The sequence below is a fragment of the Rhinoderma darwinii genome, chromosome 3, assembly GCF_050947455.1.
Source record: "Rhinoderma darwinii isolate aRhiDar2 chromosome 3, aRhiDar2.hap1, whole genome shotgun sequence".
In the NCBI taxonomy this organism is placed as follows: domain Eukaryota; kingdom Metazoa; phylum Chordata; class Amphibia; order Anura; family Rhinodermatidae; genus Rhinoderma; species Rhinoderma darwinii.
The window spans coordinates 383,939,156-383,952,115 of NC_134689.1; the positions used below are offsets into that span (position 1 = coordinate 383,939,156).

General features: G+C 43.4%; 1 protein-coding gene across 4 annotated transcripts in view; it reads left to right on the plus strand.

Moving 5' to 3' along the window:
* The window catches only part of SLC39A14 (solute carrier family 39 member 14), a 43,048-nt gene that overhangs the window by 9,322 nt on the left and 20,766 nt on the right, over positions 1–12,960 (plus strand). For 3 of the 4 annotated variants that reach the window (XM_075858872.1, XM_075858870.1, XM_075858873.1), the window contains exons 3-6: positions 1,577–1,757; positions 6,569–6,738; positions 9,840–9,962; positions 12,729–12,905. In XM_075858872.1, the coding sequence (XP_075714987.1) occupies positions 1,577–1,757; positions 6,569–6,738; positions 9,840–9,962; positions 12,729–12,905 (651 nt within the window). Of the gene's footprint in view, positions 1–1,576; positions 1,758–4,493; positions 4,664–6,568; positions 6,739–9,839; positions 9,963–12,728; positions 12,906–12,960 lie in introns of all 4 variants that reach the window. The other variant, XM_075858871.1, reaches the window with a different exon arrangement.

The window sequence follows — 12,960 nt, forward strand, 5'->3', positions numbered from 1 at the left end:
GAGGCAGGTTTCTTCACATGTACCACCACTGATAGTCGGTAATGTCACAAGTTCATTTTGGCAGAATGTGGGACACCGTGATGAGATTTACCAAAACCTGTGTAAAGGAAAGTGGAGCAGTTGCTCATAGCAACCTATCAGAATGCTTGTTTCACTTTAAATGCCATTTGATTGGTTGCCACTTTGACATTTTACCTTCTGGTTTTGTTGATTGTGTTTTTATATATCTTTGCAGTGTTTGTGTGTTTTTTTTTTTGTTTTTTTTTTAAAATGCGTTTTTTGTGCAGCCAGATGTTACATTAAAGTCTAAAGTGAATTCTAAAATGCACTACATACCACTGTCTTTTTGTTTTATGGCGTTTTTAAGGCAAATCTGTGGCTTTTTTTTTTTTTTTTTTTTTTTTTTTTTTTTCTTCTTCAGAGGCAGCATGCTCTAGGTATAGCATTTTTTCAAGTGTTTTTCCCACAGGCTTCTCTATAGGATGTCAAAAACGCTAGATAAAAAGCTTGTACAAAATGACACCAAATTTTTAAAAAAATGCCTTAAAAAATACATGTCATTTTAATAACTGACGTTTTTAGAAGTGATTCGTTGATGCAGTTTTAATCACCAGAGATATTCTGTGTGTGAACAAGGCCTAAAGAACATTTCTAGCTTCCTCATGCATTGCTTTTGGGTATATACGGACGTTCGTAGACAGAAAAATAGTACGGGTGCCCATAGCAACCAAATAGTGCACTTTACAAAATACAATTTGGTATCAGACTAGTTGCTGTGGGGGGCAGCAGAATTATTATTTTTGGGGAGGGTAACCTCAAGGATCTCTACATAGTCCCTTGTTTTCTTGACTTTGTGGTCAAACTGGTTAGAGATTTTCGTGCATTAGGCCCCATTCACACGACTGTATTTTTCATCAGTAATTACGGACCCATTAATTTCTGTGGGCTATGGACACCTTTCCGTATTTTTACGGATGGGTGTCCGTTCCATAAAACATAGAACACGTCCTATTCTTGTCCGGAATTACGGCACGGACTCTCCATAGAAGTCTATGGGCGCTTCCGTAATTACGGACGACTACGCATGTCCACCCATAGCCGCCCGTAATTATGGAAGCGTTTCTAAGCGCCGCCAGATTTGCAGATGTTGCATATCATTTGTGCCTTTCTTCTTCTTTTTGCAGATCCGTAAATACGGATGTGCTATGGACCGTATTTATGGATGGATAAGATCTATGGTCGTGTGCGTGGGGCCTTTAGTCTTCCAGTTCTGATTTCATTCAGTGCTAGCACAGGGATGTCCCCAATCACATCATGTATTCTTATCAATGTTCACATGTATACTTGCATACGGACAGGATATGGACATTGATGTGGATGATGTTTTGGATCTATACATTGTCCTTGAGAGATGTGGAACTCTCCACGCTATGAGCGGCAGGGCACGGCTCCTTTGCTTTAGTATTTGTAGGATCATGAACAACTCGGGAGACTTCTCTACGGGTTGTTTAGATCCGTTTGCAGCCGATTTTGTCCGCTTTTGTCATTGTTTATATCCTTCTCCTTCTTCCTCCAGTGTCTCAGTGCTTCCACCCTATTCTCCGCTCACAACCTGACCTCTGATTCTACAGTCGATGCGGGAGGCCTGCAAAGTATCTGCCCATTAATCCTCCAACAGTTGGAAACAAAAGCGTGCCAGGAGAGCGCCATCCTTCTCAATGACACCGAGACTGAAGGAAGACCCACCATTGGAGAAGGTAAGCTAGTAGCTACTTCTTTATGACCGGTCAGCATCAGGAATCTGGACCCACAGGCATATCCTTTTCATATATATCCAAAAAAGTCATGTTCTTTCTCATTATTACAGATATTATGACATGTCTAGGTCCAAGTGTTCAGCAGAACAGGCTATTTGGGTCACGGGCGCTAACGTATTGGTAGTTAAAATGCTTCTTGGTCTTTTTTAAAAAAAATATTATTGTGTTTGGCAAGAGAGCAATGGTTTAGCGGAGATAAGTATAATGATATCGTTGTGAACCTGGCAGCTGCTTTTTTCCATGTCGTGTCCTTGTAAGAAGTTCTGGGTTCCTGTTTATGGTGTCTCCTTCCGTCTAGGTTCTCTTCAGGACAAGCCCAGGAAGATCTCTGTAGGCTATACAGACTGAGCCGAGTCTTAACCCGTTATAATCGTAAACCGTTGTCGTCTTCCTTCAAGTTATTTAAAGGGTTTGTCCATCTAGGACAACCCCCTATTCTTTTAGGCAGCATCCCGGATGGTGATGTAATCATGACCATGGCTTCCACCAGTGATAACCGCTGATCGTAGGGGGGTTCTAGCAGCCAGACCGCCAGCAAACAGTTGTTATCGCTTGTCAAAGCTTCCAGCGTTTCTACGCTTCCCCTGTAATGAAGGATTACCAAGCTGCCATTGACGGCAGTGGATGACTATGTAATATATAGTCCTCCAAAGCGAGAACTGCTTTGTAGCAGCTCTGGCTAATGGAAGGGTAGAGGTGCATTCCCCAGCAACTGATGCCCACCCCTTCTTCCCCATAAGAGCACATGCACAGGGGTTATCTTGACTTTAAGGGTATGTTCACACGGCCTATTTACGGACGTAAATCGGGCGTTTTTGCCCCGAATTACGCCCGAAAATAGCGCCTCAATAGCGCTGACAAACATCTGCCCATTGAAAGCAATGGGCAGACGTTTGTCTGTTCACACGAGGCGTATATTTACGCGCCGCTGTCAAATGACGGCGCGTAAATAGACGCCCGCGTAGAAGAAGTGACCTGTCACTTCTTTGGCCGTATTTGGAGCCGCTATTCATTGACTCCAATGAATAGCAGCGCTAATTACGGCCGTAATTGACGCGGCGTTCAAGCGCCTGCACATGCCGGTACGGCTGAAATTACGGGGATGTTTTCAGGCTGAAACATCCCCGTAATTTCAGCCGTTACGGACCCCCGCCGTGTGAACATACCCTAAGGAGTTGTTATATCTGACAACCAAGGACTGAGCAGGGGCGTCCTGAACTGCGAACCTGCCTAGTTGTAAACCCCTTATCCTACGCCATTCAGCCATAACATTAAGGGTGTATTCACATGTGCAGGTTTTTTTTTTAGTTTTTGAAGGTAAAACCAGGAGTGGATTCAAATAAGAGTACAAGAACCTGTTCAAAACCTGCATGTGTGACTACACCCTGAAACCACGGACAGGTGAAGTGAATAATACTGGTAATCCGGTTACAATAACAGCTTTCAAGGGGTGAAATATATTAGGCTGGAAGTGATCAGTCAGGTCTTGAACTTGACGTGTTGGAAGAAGGAAAAATGGACAGGTGTAAGATTCTGAGGGTCTCTGACAAGGCCCAAATTGTGAGGACTAGACGACTGGGTCAGATCATCTCCGAAACAGCAGATCTTGTGGGGTGTTTCCGGTATTCAGTGGTTAGTACCTACCAAAAGTGTCCGAGGAAGGACAAACCGTGGACCGACGACACGGTCATGGGCAACCAGATGCAGGTGGGGAGTGAAGGCCAGCCCGACTGGTCTGATACCACATAAGAGTTACTGTAGTACAAATTGCTGAAAAAGTTACTGCTGGCTATGATAGAAAGGTGTCAGAACGCACATTGCAGGTTGTTGCCTATGGGGCTGGGTAGCCGCAGACTGGACAGAGTGCCCATGCTGACCTCAGTCCACCGCTGAAAGCACCTACAATGGGAACATGAGCATCAGAACTGGACCATGGCGCAATGGAAGAAGGTAGCCTGGTCTGACGAATCATGTTTTATGTTATGTGGACAGCGGGTGCGTGTTCGTCCCTTATCTGGGGAAGAGATGGCACCATGATTCACTATGGGAAGAAGACAAGCTGGCGGCGGCAGTGTGATGCTCTGGGTAATGTTCTACAGGGAAACCTTTGCTATTGGTGCCAGATACCACAGGTCACCTTCAGAAGTCTTGTGAAGTCCATACTTTGACGGGTCAGAGCTGTTTTGGCAGCAGGAGGGGGACCTACACAATATTAGGCGGGTAGTTTTAATGTTCTGGCTGATCGGTGCATATCCTGGCATTTAAGAAGGGAAGTTGTGTGGCAACCCCATGTAATGGTAACCTGTCCCCTCTGTTTCCCAGATACTGTATGTGCTAAGAAACAAATATATCTTTAACAACTTGTCAGAAGAGGATGATTGAAGAGCGATATTTACCGGTCAATGATTTTAGTGAAAATTGTCTTTTAAATATATTTCCACCTTAAAAAGTAATAATTTTTTATTGAAGGCACCAGCAGAATTCTGCAGGATCTGTGTGACGTGATTCTGATCCCTGTACCATTGCAGTAGATTGACTCTGCTACAATTCTGCTTGTCATGGCCTTAGGGACTTAGACACACAAAATGTGATATTTATCCCATCTAGTTTGAGTCGTTCTGCATCTTTGTCCCTATACTGCATACACATCCCTCACTTTTTCCTCTTGTCCCACAGTCTGGGGTTTTGGGTTCCTGGCAGTCACCGTGATCAGCCTGTCTTCTCTCCTGGGTGTGTTCTTTGCCCCATGCGTGGGGAGACCCATCTTCCGACGATTCCTCATCTATTTCATCGGCCTGTCCATCGGCACGTTGCTGTCTAATGCTCTCCTGCAATTGATCCCGGAGGTGCAGTACCAGTTAACACCACAGAGGGAGCCCACGCTCCACAGAATATTCATACACTGACCATTCATATACTGTATACTGATGGGGGGGTGGGGGTGGTCGTTTTATAATTGTATCCTCATCACTGAATTTTTTTCATTACACCTTCATGTACATTTTAAGGATTACATCAGTCTCGTCCTGAACTTCCACAGTAACATCGTGAATGCTCGCGTCTCCGAAGGAGCTGCCTCTCTTCCCCCATATCCTTGATGGATGATGAGCTGACAGATCTGTCTTTAATTCAATATATACGTTTTTGACGCACTGCGCCGGCCGCTGTTTTGTGGCATGAGCCACTATTTACGTTTCCAATTGTTGGTTCGCAAGTCAAAATGGCGGCCACCGCGACATCATTATGTTAATATGTTCTCTCAATCAGAATGACCGTGATGTGTCTAGCGGTCACAACATAATGCAGCGTATATAGTAATTATTTATGGTATTAATTTCTTGTGCCAATTCAACCGATTTCTTATTTTCAGGGTGTAATTAATGTCCATATTTCTGCTGTAACTGATGATCCATTTGCTCTGTGTTTAAAGGGACATTAACGTTAAAACCTCTAACGTAGTAGCAGTTGCCATGATTACTGATTGTTCTGTCCAGCACTAGTGCATGTGAAGAGTAGTGCATAGATAAGACTATATGGGAGGGTGCTTGCTGCAGCAGAAACCCACCTCCCTTTCTTCCGCAATGGAGACCAGATTATGTGATCAGCCCAAAAAATAACACACACGCAGGTCCACCTAGGGTATTTAGTCTGACCACAAGGCTGTTGGTTGACCAACAAAGTAAACTTGGCACTATCACTCAAGGTAAGAAAATGACCAATCTTTTTAGGTTTATAGAAACTAGAGCAATAATAACATCACAGTTGCTACATTTGGACCTTTTTAAACACGGCCGGGTGTCAAATTGGCCGTGAAAACCAACTAGTTTTTCACGTCAGATTTGCACCCGTGCGGTACCATTTTTCACGGATCCCTCATAGACTTGAGTGTATTGAGGGATCCGGGAAAACGTACAAAGACAGGACATGTCCTATTTTTACATGGCGGATTTATCCCTGTCATTTGAGAAGGGCCAAATTGTGTGATCGAGCAATAGAGACCAAGTCAGACCCTTCCTTTCTGTCCCCTACAGAAAGTGAAACGGAATAAGGGGGAGATGAATTAATGCCAGACTTGAGTTGTTTTTTTTTTTTGTTTTTTTTTTTTTAGATTTCGTGTCCTTTTTGGAATATCGGCTACAGCAGAACTATCTGGTGTTTTTGGTCTCCCATCCCTCAGTTATATGTGACTGGGGCATCGGACCCATCTTTTATAATCTTGTTTTAATGTACTGGTGTAATCCCTCTGCCTTTTGGTCGGGAGATTAGTGGAAATCATGGGACTCGGCACATTCAAACTGAGTATTAAATATAGTCCTAATGGCTCCTTAACTTGGAAAGAAGGTGGATCTTGATGGGTCTGAGATGCAACAGTCCGACCCCGGACCCCCTCCCCCCATCCTCCTTTACTGTGGGTTCCCTAGTCATTTTGGGGGGGCTGGAGATTGATTTAAATGTACAAAATGTCCTTCTCCACGATATAGTGACAAGTCCTGGACTTTACTAAATTCAGATCACTGGATTATGGGATGTCCAGTATCTTCAGACAGTAGAGTAAGCTCAGTTTATATGTGCATGAGGCCTATGAATCCATTGACCTGATCAGACCGTATCTATGGGATCAAATCATTAATCCTCTGTTCTCTCTCTCCCCTTCCTCTGGTTTGAATCCTCTGTTCTTCTTTCTTCTGTAACCCCCTTCCTCTGATTTCTTTCAATGATGATGTCTCCCACTCCCCGATTCCTTCCTTTAGTGTGGGGTTATGGCTTCCTATGTGTCACCGTCATTTCTCTCTGCTCCCTCCTGGGGGCCGGCGTGGTTCCCTTCATGAAGAAAGCCTGTTACAAGCGTCTTCTCCTCTTCTTCATTGCTCTCGCCATTGGGACCCTCTATTCCAACGCTCTCTTTCAGCTCATCCCCGAGGTATGGGGGGACCGCGTACAATCCTGAGACTGTGTGTTTGTTGTGCTGACTAGTCTTTGTTATTAGCAAATGTTAAAGCCGATCTCCACTTTTTAGAACATGACACCGTTACAATCTACACAAAATGTCGAGTTACTTTGCCAATACTTTGTTTTACTTATCTGGTATTGATTTTGACTTCAATCACGTTTTTGTATTTCTTCTCCATTCACAGCAAAAGTAAGGAGTTTGCCTTATCTGTTTTATCTTCTTTCTGCTTTAGTTGCCTTCTTTCAGGAAAAAGTAGATGGGGCCCACCCTCTCCTGTCTGGACCATGGACCCACAGACTGAGTATCCCCCAGAGTTGGTGGCTGTCATTATGAGGGTCTCTCTAGTCGTCATTGCTCAGTTGGGATTCTTGGAGATTTCCCTTTTTTTCTAGAGCAGAGAAAAGGCTTTAGATGTGAATGGAGTAGAAAACTCCAGATCATATAGAATAAGTAAAGCAAAGTGTTGTAAACATTTTTAGAAGTGTTTTTTTTTCCCCACTTGTAAAACTCACGCCCTTTGGAAGCGATGGAAGACACCGGTGACTCTCCAGCTTGTCAGGACTACATGCATTAGCATGCCAGGCAGGACTGCTTGGGGGTTGTAGTCCTGGCTGGAGAAGCACAGGTGGCTTACCACTTTTAAATGGAAACTCTACCTTCTAGCGCACATTTTTTTTTTTTTTTTTTTTTTTTTTTTTTTCAGAATGTATAGGAAATTGCTTAAATGGCAATCCTCTGTTATAATGTTGTTATTGGAAGTGCTCCCATTAGCTGTGGAAATGATAGAAAGTTAAAGCACCACTGCCCGGGGAGGTTTTATATTCTATGCTTTCCCTGATCATCTGTCAGCACCCTGGAGAGTAGGAATATATTCTACACATCAGTATCAATAATGCTGTCGGATTTACAGCAACTATACTGATCATTTATATAGTGCTAAATAGTGAATTTTTTTTTTACATTTTTTTTAAAGTTGTTAAAAAACAAACATTGATTTTATTAGAAAAATGTTTTAGTTTCAAAGGTGTACATAGCCTTTAAGGAGCAAAACCTTGGAACGAATGGCCCCCGCTCCTTTGGGCACAGATCATGTGTAGCTGCGTACTGTATACGGGGCTGTACACTGTCACGAGAACAAGGGGCTGTTTGCTTTAGGCTATGAATACAGATACATTGTAGCTATATAGTGGTAGATGAGGGTGATGCAGGGTAGGTGGGGTGGATACATTCAGGATAGAAGGTAATTACAAAGATTTGTTAAAACTGGTCAAAAGAAAAAGTAGCAACTTGCCAAGTGTAACTTATTTTCCAGATCTTTAAGAAACCAATCTCATTGGTTTTCATTGGCAATGGGTTTTATGTAAATAAAGGATAATCACTGTATAATTAAAAGTTCTTCAACTCTAATATGCTTTAGTGTTTCCATTCCTCTCCATTATCAAGATCTCTGCCTGTTTTCAGTGAATGGAAACATTATTGCTCATTCAGCAGCCTAAGGGTATGTTCACACGAGATCATTACGTCAGTAATTGACGGACGTATTTCGGCCGCAAGTCCCGGACAAAACACAGTGCAGGGAGCCGGGCTCCAAGCATCATACTTATGTACGACGCTAGGAGTCCCTGCCTCGCTGCAGGACAGCTGTCCCGTACTGAAAAAATGATTACGGTACATGACAGTTGTCCGGCAGCGAGGCAGGAACTCCCAGCATCGTACATAACTATGATGCTAGGAGCCCGGCTCCCTGCACGGTGTTCGGTCCGGTACTTGCGGCCGAAATACGTCCGTCAATTACGGACGTAAAGACCTCGTGTGAACATACCCTAAGAGTATGTTCACACGCTGTGTTTTCGGTCGTATTTCAGGGCGTAAATGCCTCTAAATACGCCTGAAAAAACGGTAGCTAAACAAACATCTACAAACGTCTGCCCATTGAATTCAAATGGAAAAAAGGAGTTTCATTCAGACAGAGCATTTTTTTGCGCGTCCGTTTTAAAAAGGTGCGTAAAAAGGAGCATGTCCTTTTTTTGAGCTGTTTTTCATAGTGTCCGTAGAAAAACTGCTCCAAAAATGTCTAGAAAAATTGGCTAAAAAAACCTTTTCAACTTCAAAAACGGCTAAAAAAATCAGTCTGGTTTCTCTGAAAACCGCTCCGTAATTTCAGGCGTTTTTGATCTTGCATGTGAACATACCCTAATCCTGCTCACGTCTGAAAGTTGGATACTATTATCCCGTTTAGGAAATCCCCTCGGCTGAATGCATCAGGAATCTCTCTCCTGTCCTGATAGTTTGCTATGATGTTTAGCTCAGAGGATTGAATAGACTTCTCAGCTGAGTGCGAGACTTGGGTCTTAACAGGTTTTCAGCCTCTGAATGTAAACAAGTGTTCTCATTCACTGACTGCAAACTGAGATCTTGAAAATGGTGAACAATTTAAACAAAGTATAATAGAAAGTTGCAGAACTTTTTTTTTTTTATACAGTGATTAAGCTTTATTTACAAAAAATATGCGGTTATAGTCTGAAAAATACAATAACGGTGTCATTTTATTTACTGACGACTCGGCAGGGCAGTTGCAGTACAGATCACAGCTATGCAGGGGTTTCCATGAATAATATTATATTAGGGGATCGCTATTCAAAGGGAACCTGTCAGCCGTTTCTGAACATTCCCATGTGTGCCCGTAATAATAAAGCGAACCTTTTAGAAGACCTTTATTTAATTATCTTGTGCCGTATGCAAATTACTTTAGAAGTGTCCGCTGGGCGTTTCTTCAGCAGGGAAGTGTCCTGTGATATTGGAGGCAATCCCTCTTATCTAGGCTTGCGTGAGGTCTTTGCAGGGGACATTAAATGATGCAGGAGGTTTTCTAAGGCACGCGTTATTGCTGGCACACATGGGTATGTGCAGAAATGTCTCTACCCGCTATATAGCGGTGTGAGGGGTTGAGTGGGTCAAAACCGCTGACCGATTCTGTTTAAGCAATTGCATATTATATTGTGGGTAGAAGCTATAAGGTGGTATGTAATGGCACTACTGGGCACTGATTCTTATTTCTTGCTCTACCGCAGGCATTCGGCTTTAACCCGCTGAAGGATGCATACGTATCAACGTCCGCGGTCATTTTTGGGGGGTTTTATCTTTTCTTTTTCACTGAAAAGGTCCTGAAGATGCTTCTCAAGCAGAAACATGAGGTAATGTCTCGGCAGTGAAGGCGCAGTGTTTAGTTGTGGTCTGCGAAATAATTTCTGTAGCTTGTTGTCATGGATACAGTCTGAGTTTTGTTACAGGGGTACTAAACCCTCAGAAAGGAAACACAAAATTCATAAACTACATACATGAAGCATTTATTGTTATACCGGTGCTGTTAGATGGGCACTAAATCACCCGGGGCATTATAAGACTGGCACCTGTGTATGTATAGCGTTGTACAGGGTTATATGACGCATGCAATGCCAACGTGTCCATATGTGATGACAACAGGGGCATAAGAGTTGTGTTGGCATGTGGCACCATTGAATAGTAAATATATTATGGGATTATTTCCTATAATTAAGGCACATAATGGTTTCAGAGTAATTTGGGATATTTGCATAAATAGTAATTCCCCAATTATTATCAGAACCGGTCCCATTAAGTACAGCAGAGCTGCTGGGTAATTTCCATTTCTCCATGCGTCGCCTGCAGACCGTCCGTAAATATGAAAACTTTTCCCCTTCGGAAGAATAAATAGGAAATTGTTGTTGATGCATTTCCCCAATATAATAATTGAGGCGCTTTTATGAACCTCACTACACGGTGTGCACTATTATTAGGCAAGTTGTATATTTGAGGATTCATTTTATTATTGAACTGCAGAGCTGTCGGTCTGGTCAATCCAAAATGTTGTTAAATATTTAGGTTTGAGGTTTAAGAAGGTAAAAGTGAGGTTTTGTCTCTTAGGAGAATATCCATGTGCGCAGAATTATTGGGCAACTATTATTGTGCAGAATTATTATGTAACTAAATTAAAAAGGAAAACTTTCCCATCTCACTTGTTTGTTTTCATCTGTTAAAGTGAGAATAACAAACCAACAACTCAAAATTTACAAATTGACATTTCCAAAAACAAAATTAAAAAAATGTGTGACCAATATAGCCGCCTATCTTTTCTATGTCATTATCCGTGCATCCATGTAGTCTGTCATTAATCGGTTGATGATCATCTTTTTGTGCTGCAGCAACCACAGCCCCCCAGACACTGTTCAGAGGGTGTCCTGTTCTCCTTCACCGTAAATCTGCGTGTAAGAAGGACCCACAAGTTCTCCATAGGGTCTCGGTCCGGTGAAGAAGGGGCCATGTCATTATTCCTTCATCGTTAAGGCCTTTATTGACTGGCCATGCAGTGAAGTACTTCAATGCATGCGATAGTCCATCTTCAACACGAAAAGGTACAACTAGCTCATCTATAATAATACCGCCCATGGCAGTACCCCACCTCCACTTTGCTGGCATCTAAATCGTAGTGGAGCCCTGTGCCCGTTACTGATCCAGCCACGGGCACATCCATCTGGTCCGACAAGAGTCCCTCATATAGTCAGGCCATAAAACCTTTGAAAAATGTGTCTTGAGATATTTCTTGGCCGAGTCTTGACGTTTCTTGTTCAGTGGTGGTCGGGTTTCGGCTTCCTTACCTCGGCCAGGTCTCTGAGCACTGAACACCTTGTACTTCTGGGCACTCCAGGGAGGTTGCACCCCTCTTAACAATTTGCAACAAAAGGTTTGATGGTTCTGTGATCACGCCCCAATATCTTAGCAATTTCAAGAGTTCTGCATCCCTCTGAAAAGCTTTTAACTATTTGACTTTTTAGGGTATGTGCACACACACTAATTACGTCCGTAATTGACGGACGTATTTCGGCCGCAAGTCCCGGACCGAACACCGTGCAGGGAGCCGGGCTCCTAGCATCATACTTATGTACGATGCTAGGAGTCCCTGCCTCGCTGCAGGACAACTGTCCCGTACTGTAATCATGTTTTCAGTACGGGACAGTAGTTCCACAGAGAGGCAGGGACTCCTAGCATCGTACATAAGTATGATGCTAGGAGCCCGGCTCCCTGCACTGTGTTCGGTCCGGGACTTGCGGCCGAAATACGTCCGTCAATTACGGATGTAATTAGTGTGTGTGCACATACCCTCAGAGTCGGTTAAATCTCTGCCTTGGCCCATTTTGCCAGAGAAAAACAAGCTGCCTAATAATTCTGCACACCTTGATGTAGGGTCTTGCTCTCCTTACACCACATCCTCCCTCATTACACAAATACACATCACCTGATATGCTTCATCCAATAAGAAGTCAAGCTTATACATCTCGGGGTTGGAAAATATGCAGAAAAATTATGATCTGGTCAAAATACTCACTTGACTAATAATCGTGCACACTATAACATGGGTACAATAAATGTTTTAAAATGCTGCTTCCAAACTAACATCAATGGCTGCTAGCAGTGCCAAGGTTTGCCAGTTCCTGAAATACGACATTGTTTGTCTGTCCATGGAAGACTATTGGTCTCCTAAATCACTGTTGCGGCTTCTGTGTTTGTATGTATCCTGTGGTGTTGGGTGATCAGGACCCCAGCGATCAGCAGGACAAAACGGCCGTGGGGTAAGCACGATTGTGTCTGTGTGGAAAAAAAACATAGAACGTGCCATGACGCTCCTTCACACCGTGGTCACATGATATTTCTATTGAACTGTGGGAAGGATACAGGATTGTTGGGGGTGGGGTCAAGGTGGAGATTTGCTTTGGGTATGATTGACAGCTCTGCCCTGAGGTCTGCTGCATAGTCCTGGGCTGGGAGAAAAAAAAAAGGGCTAAAAACAAGTATGAAAGTTGTCATGTCACCGAATCAGAGCTCCTGTGCCAGTCAACTGTCATTTCAGGGCTTCTAAATCCCTTACATTGATTTTCCCTCCTCAGCATGGGCACAGTCACTACACCGCTGACGTCACTAAACGGGATGCAGAAGAAGGGGTGACTGAGAAACTACAGAATGGTGACCTGGATCACATCATTCCTCCACCAGGTGACAGCGAGTCTAACCTCCGACAACACCTGGGGGATGAGAAGGTTGTGGTGGGGTCAGCGGCTGTGCAGGTAAGTTATGCTACATCATTTATCATTGGAATTATGTACATGCTTTACATGTTAC